Source organism: Ahaetulla prasina, chromosome 4, assembly GCF_028640845.1.
Source record: "Ahaetulla prasina isolate Xishuangbanna chromosome 4, ASM2864084v1, whole genome shotgun sequence".
Taxonomy (NCBI): domain Eukaryota; kingdom Metazoa; phylum Chordata; class Lepidosauria; order Squamata; family Colubridae; genus Ahaetulla; species Ahaetulla prasina.
The window spans coordinates 121,072,274-121,085,736 of record NC_080542.1 but is presented as its reverse complement, the minus strand read 5'-3'; the positions used below and the strand labels follow the sequence as shown (position 1 = coordinate 121,085,736).

Below are 13,463 nucleotides of genomic sequence, written 5' to 3'. Positions count from 1 at the left end.
CAAATCCAACAACAGATTGCAGTGCATCTCTGTGTCATGACATTTTACCTTGGGATTCAATAAAGAGAAGGAGGCTGAATATCGATGGAGAAATAATTGCCCAGTGGAAGATGGGTACCTTGAAATCCCTTACATATAAAATAAATACAAAACGTCCAGACCTACTCCATGAGAATATCATAAAAACATTATTTTCCTTGGAAAACTCAATAAAAAGCTACATAGCTTCTCTTTTAGCTTAAAGGTTAATGATTTAAAAAATGCAGAACATTGTTAATTCTAAGCCAGTATTTCCCCTGGTATCAAATCTGTGGTTAGAAGTTCATATGTAAGTCGGTAAATTCTTGTTTTTTAAAGATCTTTGCATACATCATCCATGTTTTTGGATATATTATGAAATAAACTTTAATTTACATGCTTGCTGATCTTTGTAGGGAACAAGGACCACATTTAACAGAATGTTTCTGATCTAGCAAGACTCCATTTATTTCTCTCCCAGGTTTCTTCTTCAAGGCATTATCATGTCCATATGGCAAAATTAAAATTATAATTTTAGGTAAGGATAGGCCCAGGAAAATTCACAGGTAATAACACTGTTGTCAGAGGCACTCTAAATTGGTGAACTCAAATAACATTTCTGGAGCAGCTAAAAGCTTCAGGTATATGGACGTACAATGATCATGTAGTGGCCTTATTTAGCCCTGGGTAGGATTAAGATCTATTATTTTTCCCTGGTTTTTAGATGGTATTAAAAAACTTAAAGCCGTGTTAAAATATTTTAGGGCTTCTTATACAAGTTTTATGCATCTCTTATCTCTAACTAACAACAAACTATGCAGTTGACCTCAGTCATAGAGGTCTGGTTTTGAGGATAGCATGTGATTATGGGCTACAGATTGTCCTCCCCCGCTATAAAACATGAAACCATTGCTGTTTAATTAATTACTAGATGCTCAAATAAAATAAAGATGTGGAATTCTTAGTGCTCTTCAAGTCTGGTTATTTGCGTGCAAACATTTCATTACCTGCCTAGATAACATTATCAATATGAGTCACCAATGATTTTATTTAGTTGGCTAATGAAATATCTGCAAGAAAACAACCAGACTCAGAGAGTACCAAGGACTTCACAGTTCAACCCTGAGCTATAAATATTCTCTTTTATTGAAAGTAAAAATGACAAACCCATGGTCTTAATCAACCCTTTGTTTCTCACCGTAATTCTGTGCAGGTGTCCTCATTTCAAAAGGCCTTTATGGACAATAATTTTGGGAAATGTCAAGTGGGTGTAATAGAGAGAATCAGAGAAGGGAATTCTATAAACAAATGTGCTGTCACAAAGAAAGAGTTTCAGAAAGACAGAGAGGAAAGATGTTTACACCCAGTTTGAGCTCCAGCATCCAACACTTCTGGCATCACTTATCATATACTGTCTTCCCGACTATCAAAATAGGAATGCATGGCCTTCACAGAAGTGTCCTCCATTCTGAAGCAAAAACATACCATGGGCTACTCTGTCAAACATTTTCCAAACTGCAACTTGAGGATACCTCTTCCATGGAGCTGGAGTATCTGGTTAAACTCTTTGGGCATGGCATGGAAACCTGGCTTTGGAAGTTGGTTGTCATAGTAGTGATGACTTATGGCGATACCTGCTATGCTTTTGGAGAAAGGCCAAAAACCATACAGCTTCACATTCTCACAGAGTTCCATTGCTGCGCTGGTGATCATGAAGCCAGAAGACAGTCGGTAGGCTTTGACACCCTTAGTTCTCCAGAACTGGGCAAGATTTTTGAGATACTTCGGATAGAAAAATATGGCCTTCTGCTTCGCGCTGAACTCTCTCAGGGTGTGATGTACTTTGAAAGATGCTGCTGTGTTGCTTCTAAAGGAAAAAGCGGGTAGCAAGAGGAAAGCTTCTCCATAACTTGCAATGTTTTTCAGGAAGGTGGCCTTCTGATCATTCAGTTTGTTATATCTGATCATAAGAGCAAAGACAATGGATGTGGATATGTGCTAAAAATGCAGGGCATCTACTTTAAGCAGCAGTAGTTTAACTATAGACAGGATGTCAGATTGAATTTATTTAAGCTTATTTAAATTTACCAGTATTTAGTTTGTACACAAAGTGAGCCACTTTTAACAAAATGACTATGCAGATTTTGTTTCGTGGATAATCTATTCCCCCCTTTCTTTTTGGTTCTTTGCCATATGTTCTGTCAATGCATAATATAAGAGTAGCTGCAGCACTGAAGCAAAATCTTAAGGGGCACTGAGAGACAAGAAAGCCCATTGCCACTTTTTAGATAATGGTTTTCATTATTCCAATGCTTTCTTGATCTCAAAGCGATGGAGAAATTTGTGGAGGCAGAAACTATAGGACTCCACGGCTCCATTACTTTCTCAAAGGATAAAAGGATAAGGAGTCTCTCTGCATTTTCGCCTGCCTTTTAAGAGGGAGTTTGGGACATTAATGAAGCCAGTAGAACTGAGAAGCCTTGGTGATGATGATAGCACACCAATGAGCTTCTGGATGTTTAGCCTAATAATTAAACACAGATTGCAAATAATACCATAGTTATACTCACTTTTGAGCTATAATGCTTGGGTTCACGGTTACGAGGTCAGTCTTATTGCCAACATCTTGACTGACACTTCCGCTGGTTGGGGGAAGATTGCACCTGTAATTTTACAAAAGGTGTTTAGATTGCACTCCTATTCTCCTATTATAACAATCAGATTTCTCTCAAGTATTAAAAGATACCAGTGGCCTAGAGGTGGAGCTCTTTCCTTACAATCAGGAAGTTGTGAGTTTGATCCTAGGTAGAGGCAGAGGTTGAGTCTCCTGCTTGGGCCGGGGGTTGGACTCGATGACCTGCAAGGTCCCTTCCAACTCTGTTAATCTGTCAATTTTACCAAATCAGGCTCTATCTAACTTCTAGCTAGTGGAATTCTGAGAACTGTAGTTTCATCACTTTTATAGCCTCATGATTGTATATGAAGGATTGGATTTCTAAGGCTTATTCTAAATATACATTTAATAAATTAATGGCACCTACAGTTTGGCATAAAAATATACTGAAAATATATCCTATACATAATATTTGAGGCTCAAAATTAGGAATCATATCTAACTTATAGCATACCTTCTATATAATGGGAGGATATTTATCTAATTATTTAGATGGATTTGTGATACAAATTTATGTATCTGCTAAAAATGAATAACAGATACCATGTTATCCATTTTGTCAGACTTTCAAACAGATAATATATGGAGCAGAGCTAACTCTTCAGATGTGAGGTTGTTCTTAAGTCCAGTTACACTTGCAACAAGTTACAATGGAAGTATTTCAAAAGATCATTTGGGGGCAGAAAATGGGTGAGGAGGAGGTACCGTATGTTTATTTGATTTAGGCTGTCTTCATTCACTAGTAAGGACTAAGCTCACCTCAACACATGTATGGATTTCATTACATAGCAATAAAAAACATACAGGCAAATATAGCAGAATAATCCAACCCTTTATAGCAATAGCAATAGCACTTAGACTTATATACCGCTTCAGAGTGCTTTTATAGCCCTCTCTAAGTAGTTTAAAGAGACAGCATATTGCCCCCAACAATCTGGGTCCTCATTTTACCCACCTCAGAAGGATGGAAGGCTGAGTCAACCTTGAGCCAGTGGGACTTGAACTGCCAAACTGCAATCAGCAGTCAGTAAAAGTAGCCTGAAGTATTGCACTCTAACCACTGCGCCACCACAGCTGTTGCTTGCTATCCCCACTTAGAATTGACCATACTGTACCTTGATCATCTAAATTCCAGCACAATCAGCTGGTACTGAAAGGTGGGGACAAACAATGTTATATTTGTAGTTAATGACCTTTATATTCTTCTACAACAGGGATGTCAAACTTGCAGCGTCATATTGTCATCACGTGACATATCACAACTTTTTCCCCCTTCGCTAAACTGGGGGTGGGAGTGGCATGATGCATCTGGCCTGCAGGCAGCAAGTTTGACATTCCAGTTCTACAACATGTGCCTTCATCTTCTAGATGTGTTAGGCTATAACTCCAGTCATCCAGAGCCAACATCTCCATATTGGGAAAGGCTGGTTCCCTCCCTTTCTTATTAATGGGCTGCAATGAGTTGATTGTCATAGTTAAAATTTCTCACCTAAACACAAAGTCAGATTTATCAATTTCAGTTCCACAATTGGAATTCTTGAGATTTCCTCCATTTCCAACAACTGCACACTGCTTGAAGGGAAAATCCAGAGGCTGAGACTGAAAACAAGAGATAGTGACAGAGTGTGTCAGAGTTTTAAAAAGACAGGAGCATGCATTTCTTTTAATAAAGTACTTACTGAGCGATCATTACCTCCGTTGCTGGTAAATACAAGTCTCCTATCCTTAAACTCCTGGTATTTTCCAGGTGCCAAATGATTCTGAGTACACATGTTGCATTAAGCCAATTTTCATTTAATCATGATTTGTTGAAATGCCACTGTGCAAAGCCATAAACATGGTCTACAACCTATAATATCAGCGTTTATATATAAATCAAACATACTATATAAAAGGAAATATGAATCCAGTCAATGAATGTGTATCTTCCTACAGTGTATCTCTGTAATTTCTTACCATACAGTATTTGCATTCTAAAATACTAGAGCTACATAGCAGTGACCTTGGATACATTTATGGACCAAACCATGAAGCAATTTTACATTTGAGTCATTGTATTTTGCCTAATCATGTCTTTCAAGCTGACAATAGTTTTCTCAAGCAAGAGACATTCTCCAGTCCTGGTGAGGTGAAATTGGACATCACGTCTGACTAAGAGCTGAATTATTTAACTAGTTAAGAATTTAATTATTCTTGTCAAAGCTAAACTCAAAAGATATTATTTCTTCACCTCTTATTGGTCCTATATTGCTTTGTTTATGGTATCTTATAAACATCAGAGCTTTTCTTACCTCTGGCAACATCTGGAATATGTCCTCTGTAATGTGGATGGTTTTTTTATTGTCCACTTCATAACTCATGTTGCTTCCCAGTGGGGTATTATTTTGAGAAGCAATAAAATTATGCACAGCATCACAGCATGAAGCAAGCTCTGCCCTGAAGTTCATAATAAAAATGAAAGACCAGAATAATGAGTTTAGTAGAGAGATTAATATGATGATAACCATCACCAAATAAAATTAACTTCTGATTATTATTGTTTATTATTATAAACATCCATTAAATGACCCCAACAAGACATTCTTGAGATAAATTGGATTTCAATTCATATAATTCATCAACGAGTTTGGCCAACGAAGACTACGTGAGGATTTTAAGAGGTGGAATGCAATGTATTTTATTATTATGTAGGTCTATGTACTTATTTTATTATTATTATTTTTTGTAAGGGATGGATCTAGTCTTGATCACATACCAGGACTACTGGACAACAATGAGAAAATGCTATTGCTGAAGATTTTGTTTTGGTATTCTATGGCAAAACAAAGTTGATCAGATATAAATAGAACTTAACAGATATGGTAACTCTAATTTCACATCCCATTTTTATTAATAGGTCTATTAACATAAAGACTAGAGTGGATTCAGTTTATTAATAAGTTCTGATTTAAAATACGAAGTACTGCTAAATATATTGGCAAAATATTGTTATGTATTTATATTGTTAGAATCTGACAGTTTTGCACAGTGCTTTTTTTTTGTATTTAAAAGGCTTCTTGTTATTTTCAATATTCAAGTAAATTCAACCATGATAGCAGACAGGTTCCAAAACATAAAAAAACAAAGCAAAACCTTAATTTAATATTATCTATAGCTTTTAGATATCATGGAGAAAGCTAGGGAGTTCCAGAAAAGCATCTACTTCTGTTTCATTGACTATGCTAAAGCCTTTGATTGTGTGGATCACAACAAATTGTGGCAAGTTTATTTTATTTTATTTATTTTATTTTATTTTATTTATTTTGTCACAACAGTATATACAAGCATAAGCATGAAGTAACTATATAATATATAAGCATATATATGAGTATAAGTATGTAATAATTATATAAATTGGATATAATGAAAGGAAACAGTAGAACAGGAACGGTAAGCACGTTTGTGCTCTTATGCACGCTTCTTAAAGACTTTTTAGGAATGGGGTGAGGTCAACAGTAGACAGTTTTTGGTTAAAGCTTTGGGGAGTTTGAGTAGATACCACAGAGTCTGGTAGTGTGTTCCAAGCATTAATAACTCTGTTACTGAAGTCATATTTTCTGCAATCAAGATTGAAGCGGTTAACATTAATTTTAAATCTATTGTTTGCTCTTGTATTGTTGTGATTGAAGCTGAAGTAATCCTCAACAGGAAGGACATTGCAATAGATGATTCTATGAGTTCTTAAAGCGATGGGAGTACCAGACAATCTTATTTGTCTCTTGAGAAACCTGTATGCGGGTCAAGAAGCAACAGTAAGAACTGGACAAGGAACCACAGATTGGTTCAAAATTGGGAAAGGAGTCCAGCAAGGCTGTATACTATCGCTCTGCCTATTTAACTTATATGCAGAATACATCATGAGAAAGGCAGAGCTGGAGGAATCAAAAGTTGGAATTAAGATTGCCGGAAGAAATATCAACAACCTCAGATATGCAGATGATACCATTCTAATGGCAGAAAGCAAAGAGGAACTAAAAAGCTTCTTGATCCTTTGAAGCCAGGAAAAGTTGGCTTGAAACTCAACATTAAGAAAACTAAAATCATGGAATCCAGCTCTCTCAATTCCTGGCAGATAGATGGTGAAGAAATGGAGGTAGTGACAGATTTTATTTTCCTGGGCTCCAAGATCACCGCAGATGGGGACTGCAGCCAAGAAATTAAAAGACGCTTGCTCCTGGGGAGGAAAGCTATGGCAAATCTAGACAGCATACTAAAAAGCAGAGACATTACCCTGCCAACAAAAGTGATATAGTCAAAGCTATGGGTTTACCAGTTGCAATGTATGGCTGTGAAAGTTGGACCATAAGAAAGGCTGAGCGCCAAAGAATTGAGGCCTTTGAACTCTGGTGCTGAAGAAGATCCTCAGACTATAAGGCGAATAAACAAGTCAGTCCTAGAGGAGATCAACCCTGACTGCTCTTTAGAAGGCCAGATCCTGAAGATGAAACTGAAATACTTTGGCCACCTAATGAGAAGGAAGGACTCACTGGAGAAGAGCCTAATGCTGGGAAAGATTGAGGGCAAAAGACAAATGGGAAGACAGAGAATGAGGTGGCTGGATGGAGTCACTGAAGCAGTAGGCGTGAGCTTAAATGGACTCTAGAGGATGGTAGAGAATAGAAAGGTCAGGAGGAACATTGTCCATGGGATCGCGATGGGTCAGACATGACTTCTCAACTAACAACAATATAGCTTTTAGACATTAAAAAAACCCTGCTTTTTTGCCCATGAGAATAATACTTGATCATTTTCTTTAGTCATGTCCCTTCTGTGATGGAATGCATGATATCTAAACTAAGATTTAGAATTATAAGTTTATAGTGAAATTATGCTCAAAATTAAGCTCAGGATTTCAATGGGATTTTTTTCAGGAAATTATGTATTGCTCCATTACACTAGTGAATGGCCTTTTAAATATGAAGTCATTGGATTGAATAATATTAAACTTAGTTGATGTAATCTGAGTGGATCCTAAGCTTTTGATGAAGCAATCCACTTTGCTGTTACGGGATATAGCAATGGAAGCTCTACAGCTAGGGGGTAGCAGTCATCTCCATTTCAGAACCATTGAGCCAGCACTGTCCAAAGACATTTTGTGGTCATGTGGCCAACATGACATCACAGAGTGCTGTTACCTTCACACTGAAGTGGTACCTATTTATCTACTCACGTTTGCATGCTTTTGAACTGTTGCTGGAGCTGGGGTTGGGATGGAAGGAGCTGGGGCGAGGATGGAAGCTCACCCTGTCGTGGGGCAATTGGGTCTCAAACCTGGGCTACCAGCTTTCTGGTCAACAAGTCCAACATCTTATCTGCTGAGCCACTGCTTGGGAATGCATTGCAGCAATCCAGATATGAATGCTACTATAATATTTTTTGCAATGTTTTCATTTTAAATCTGCATTTTACAAAGTACATTTAAGTAAAAAAGAGAGCTGTGTACCATTGTATGCAAGCATCTGCTTTAGCCAAAGATGTGAACATCAGTTAAAATGTCTCTACGATGTATAATATTCAGAAGCAAAGCTATTCCCAATGCAGAGAGCAATATAACCAGAAATGGCCCAATGTTTTTTTAAATTAGAAACTGATACAAAAAGTTCGCAGTTAATTTTATGCTTCGTCTAATGAGGTAAATGCAATCAAGCAATATTATGTTAATACCATGCGTCAGTGGGACAAGACACAACATAAGAATATTTGTTAAATTATTCCTTCCTCATTTCGTAAGATGAATACAATTATGCCAAAATAAATACTGGCAATGTTTTGATTTTAGCACCTGTAATTACACATACTTTCCTCTTTGAGAATCACTAAATAATACTTGGTCTATGCATCACTTTGGTTTAATCATACCTTGGGATGTGAGAACTTACTATCTAGTATTTATAAAATGTACATATTTTATTAAAATACCTTCCTTTGATGTAAAATAAATTAGTAGCACAAAACAAAGATCTCTCTTTTATACAATGTAACATATAAAGCCAAAGTCAGCAGAAAATGTGTCATTAAAATATATTCCAACTAATAGATTCAAACCATATTCATACTTATAAACTAATCATCAATCAACGAGTTTAAGCTGGTAGGAAAATCATAGTAAAGCGGCCCAGGAGGATGTTCATTAACTCTTGAAAAAATATGTATGGATAAAGCCTTTATTGTATTTTTGTATTTATGTTATTGTATTTCTATCTCAAGATGCTTAGGGTAACTTTGGAGAAAGGTGGTGCCAAAATCAAATCAGTGACTCAAATCAAATCAGGTTAGATTAAATCAAATAAAAATTATGTAGGGGAATCATAGACCGCACACACAAGCTTCCATATCAAAATATGATCAGAAATTTAAAGACTTCCATTTGAGAGGCAACTGAAAATTATAATGACACCCTTCACCTATCAGGACTGAAATTCTGTAATTTTGCACTATTTGAGCATGTAAAATTACTTTCAGCTCACTTTTTGAGCCATAAAAATTATTCTCAAGCTACTGTGCCTTAGATGTTTGCTTGGAAGACTTGCATTACAGATTATATATGATTTATAAGCACGTAATAGTGGCAAATATTAGCTTGGGTGTAGGATGAGAGTGGAGGTTATTCTTGAGCCTGTGGGTTGCTTTCCAAATGTTTTGTACAAGGTTAGGTAAAATAATCAGAAAAATATAGGGAATGTCAGTGTTGGTATTCTTCTGCTCATAAGTGCTTTGCATGGTCAATAGATCTTGTGATGGGAGGGTCTCATCAGGTGAGGGTCTAGTGATATGTCTTGTCAGTGTAGGTTATGAAAAGTGAAGGTCTTGTGACTTGCAAGTGTGGTGGGTAATAGTGTGGCCAATGAATCTTGTATTACTCCAATCATAATTGGTGCTGTTTAGTGTCAGTGTGGGTAGAGATTAGGAATCTGGGGTCATGGCATTTGACTGCAAGCTGGTGTTCATGGATCCTGGTTTTCAACTGATGTGATGTTTGTCCCACATAGAATTGGCTGCAATTGTTATAGGTTTTTTTTTGTAAATTACATTGTTTCTTTCATCCTTCTGTATCATGTCTTTGGTTCTGGATAGTTCCTGGCAGATTGTGGCTGTGGGTTTGTGGGCTATTGTTATTCCGAGAGGCTGAAAGAAACAATGTAATTTAATGCAAAAATCAGCTGTAACTATTTCAATCAATTCTACGGGGGACAAACATCACATCAACTGAAAACCAGAATTCATAAACACAGCTGGCAGTCAATCGCCATGATCCCAAATCCTTAATCCCTATCCACACTGACACCAAACAGCACCAATTTGATTGGAGCAATACAAGAATCATTGGCCACACTACCACCTGCCACACGTCAGGCTTCACCTGATGTGACCCACACCTGACCCCTCACAAGTCCCTTCTTGCAAAGGCTTCACCTGAAATGATTCACACCTGACCCTCACTTGATGTGACCCTTCCATTACAAGACCTACTGACATCTTTAAACCCTTATAAGCAGAGCACCAACACTGACATTCCATAAATTCCACTAAAGATGTTACCTCATGAAATGGTAACAAAATGTTCAGAAACTACCCACAAGCTAGGAGAATGAATCTCCACTCTCACTTATAGCCATATAAAAATATTTCTTTCAAGTCAAAATCAGAAGCTTCCTGAGTATATATTTATGTAGTTTTCTTAACAGCAATATGAAACTGCTTTGCAGGTGCCCTTTTCTGAGGTGTTTTTATTTTTATTTTTTCCCAATCCCAGAATTGAATTTTTCCCATTCAAATGCTATCAGGCTTGTTTAGATTTTGGGGACCACCCAAGCTCAGCCAAATGCTGCTGCTGCTGAGATTGGTTACCTACAAGGCTATATTTTTAAAAATACTTTATGTAGGTATTGAGGATTAGTGTCAAAATGCAGATCACAAAAAGAGACCAGCTATATAATACATATTCTCTGAATTGTAAAAATTACAGTAGCTTCTCCCAAGGGATCATGATTGGATAACATACTTTTAAATAAATGGATCTGGTGCCTGTGGTATAAATCAAACTCCAGGAACTACCATTGTAATTATGAATCAAGATATAAAGATTCTATCTGGAAATGATATATTATGCATAACTTTGATATTAATAGCCAGATAATTAAAGGCATTTGAGAAGAGGTAGGTTTTTTTCTGCAATTTGTTCCTCCAGGTCTAAGCAGATTAATACAAGGCTATTGGGAATGTTTGCCTGAATCTCAACAAATGTAAATTAGCTATGGATGATTATAATAAATTATGGTTACTTTTTATTGAAATGCCTATATTTTATGTTATGTATGTATGTAATTCATATAGCCACCGATCTCCCAAGTAAATGACTCTAGATAGTATATAACAAACTAAACATATATGGAATTTGGATATATATTTATGTCTATATATAAATATTATGTCTGTATCTTCAAAAAAATAGTCATTCTTTCTAACTTTCTCTGGTGTTTATTTTTTGTTTTATATCCAGTTAATAAAAACATTTAAAAAAATAAAAGCTACTACCCTAAGTGTTTAAAATATGTGTATTCAAAAATATGTGTAGTATATGCCCATATCTCTTGCGAATCGAGGCAAATATATGTGTCCCAGGATAATGTTGCAGGATCCAATCTGAGTCAGTCATTGGGTCCAAGGTTTATTCTGCCAAGGTTTTGGGCTGACTAGGTGGCTCAGTGGCTAAGACGCTGAGCTCGTCGATCAGAAAGGTTGACAGTATGGCAGTTTGAATCCCTAGTACTGGTCTCCTGCATGAGCAGGGGGTTGGACTAGATGACCTCCAATGTCCCTTCCAACTCTATTTATTTATTTATTTTATTTTGTCAAGCATGTATTTTATGACAGATACAAGTGTAAACATAATTATAAATACATGTAAAGGATACGAATAAAAGAAAAAATTAGGACAGGAACAGTAGGTACGCTGATGTGCAGGATGTATGCTCCTTAGTAACTCTGTTACTGTTACTGGGCTCATGCTGGAAGTTTCCTGATGATTGGTTCCAGCATGAGTCTGAAAGCTTGGAAGAATAAAATTTTGGTCCCAGTGACTGATTCAAATTGGATCCTACATATGCAGTAATTAGCAAGGTTGCTGATCAAATAGGACATTATGCTTGTATTACATAAGTATTAATCAATTCATTTATTTCCAGTTCCACTTTTCTTGATTTGAGCCTACTATATTTGAAGAAATAGATCTTCCTATTTTACACTTTATTATTTTACACTAATCATTACACATCAGATTTTTATTCTCCTTTAATTACTTTATAAATCACTCAAGGCAGCAATAATCCCCTTTCATGGATTACTGCCTTGTCGTGGTGAAGGGACTTGCGTAGCTCAATGAAGCTATGAGCTATGCTGTGCAGGGACACCCAAGATGGACAGGTCATAGCAGAGTTCTGACAAAACGTAATCCACTGGAGAAGGAAATGGCAACTCACTCCAGTATCTTTGCCATGAAAACCCCATGGACAGTACAAAAAGGAAAAAAAATATGACGCCGGAAGATGAGCCCCTCAGGTCGGAAGGTGTCCAATATGCTACTGGGGAAGAGCAGAGGGCTAGAGTGAGTTGCCATTTCCTTCTCTAGTAGCGTCAGAAAGAATGAAGTGACTGAGCCAAAGCTGAAAGGATGCTCAGCTGTGGATGTATCTGGTGGTGAAAGGAAAATCCGATGCTGTAAAGATTTTTTCTCCATAGGAACCTGGAATGTAAGATCCATGAATCAAGGCAAGCTGGATGTGGTCAAACAAGAGATGACAAGACTGAACATCGACATCTTAGGAATCAGCGAACTAAATTGGACCGGAATGGGCGAATTTAATTCAGATGACCATCAGATATACTACTGTGGGCAAGAATCCCTCAGAAGAAATGGAGTAGCCTTCATAATCAATAAAAAAGTAGGAAAAGCAATACTGGGATACAATCCCCAAAATGACAGAATGATCTCAGTCCGAATCCAAGGCAAACCATTCAATATCACAGTAGTTCAAGTCCATTCCCCAACCACTGGTGCTGAAGAAGATGAAATTGACTGGTTCTATGAAGCCCTACAGCACCTGATAGAATTAACACCAAAAATGATGTCCTTATCATCATGGGAGATTGGAATGCTAAAGTAGGAAGCCAAAAGATAACCGGAATAACAGGCAAGTATGGCCTTGGAGTACAAAATGAAGCAGGCACAGGCTGATAGAATTCTGTCAAGATAATACGATGGTCATAGCAAACACTCTTTTCCAACAACCTAAGAGACGACTCTACACATGGACATCACCAGATGGTCAACACCGAAATCAGATTGACTATGTGCTCTACAGCCAAAGATGGAGAAGCTCTATACAGTCAGTAAAAACAAGACCAGGAGCTGACTGTGGCTCAGACCATGAGCTTCTTCTTGCAAAATTTAGGCTTAAACTAAAAAAAGTAGGGAAAAGCACCAGGCCACTCAGCTATGAACTAAATCATATCCCTGATGAATATACAGTAGAGGTGACAAATAGATTTAAAGAATTAGATCTGATAGACAGAGTGCCTGATGAACTATGGACGGAGGTTTGCAACATTGCACAAGAGGCAGCAACTAAAACCATTCCAAAGAAAAAGAAATGCAAGAAAGCAAAATGGCTGTCTGAGGAAACTCTGCAAATAGCTGAGGAAAAAAGGGAAGCAAAAGGCAAGGGAGAAAGAG

The 13,463-nt window shown here is 37.1% G+C and overlaps 1 protein-coding gene across 1 annotated transcript in view; it reads right to left on the bottom strand.

The window, feature by feature from the left end:
• Window positions 1–507: 507 nt before the first annotated feature.
• The window catches only part of ST8SIA6 (ST8 alpha-N-acetyl-neuraminide alpha-2,8-sialyltransferase 6), a 51,264-nt gene continuing 38,308 nt past the window's right edge, over window positions 508–13,463 (bottom strand). The window contains exons 5-8 of the mRNA XM_058183964.1: window positions 4,984–5,128; window positions 4,182–4,291; window positions 2,589–2,681; window positions 508–1,978 (exon numbers count right to left, since the gene is read on the bottom strand). Of these exons, the coding sequence (XP_058039947.1) occupies window positions 1,510–1,978; window positions 2,589–2,681; window positions 4,182–4,291; window positions 4,984–5,128 (817 nt within the window). The 3' untranslated portion in view covers window positions 508–1,509. The remainder of the gene's footprint in view (window positions 1,979–2,588; window positions 2,682–4,181; window positions 4,292–4,983; window positions 5,129–13,463) is intronic.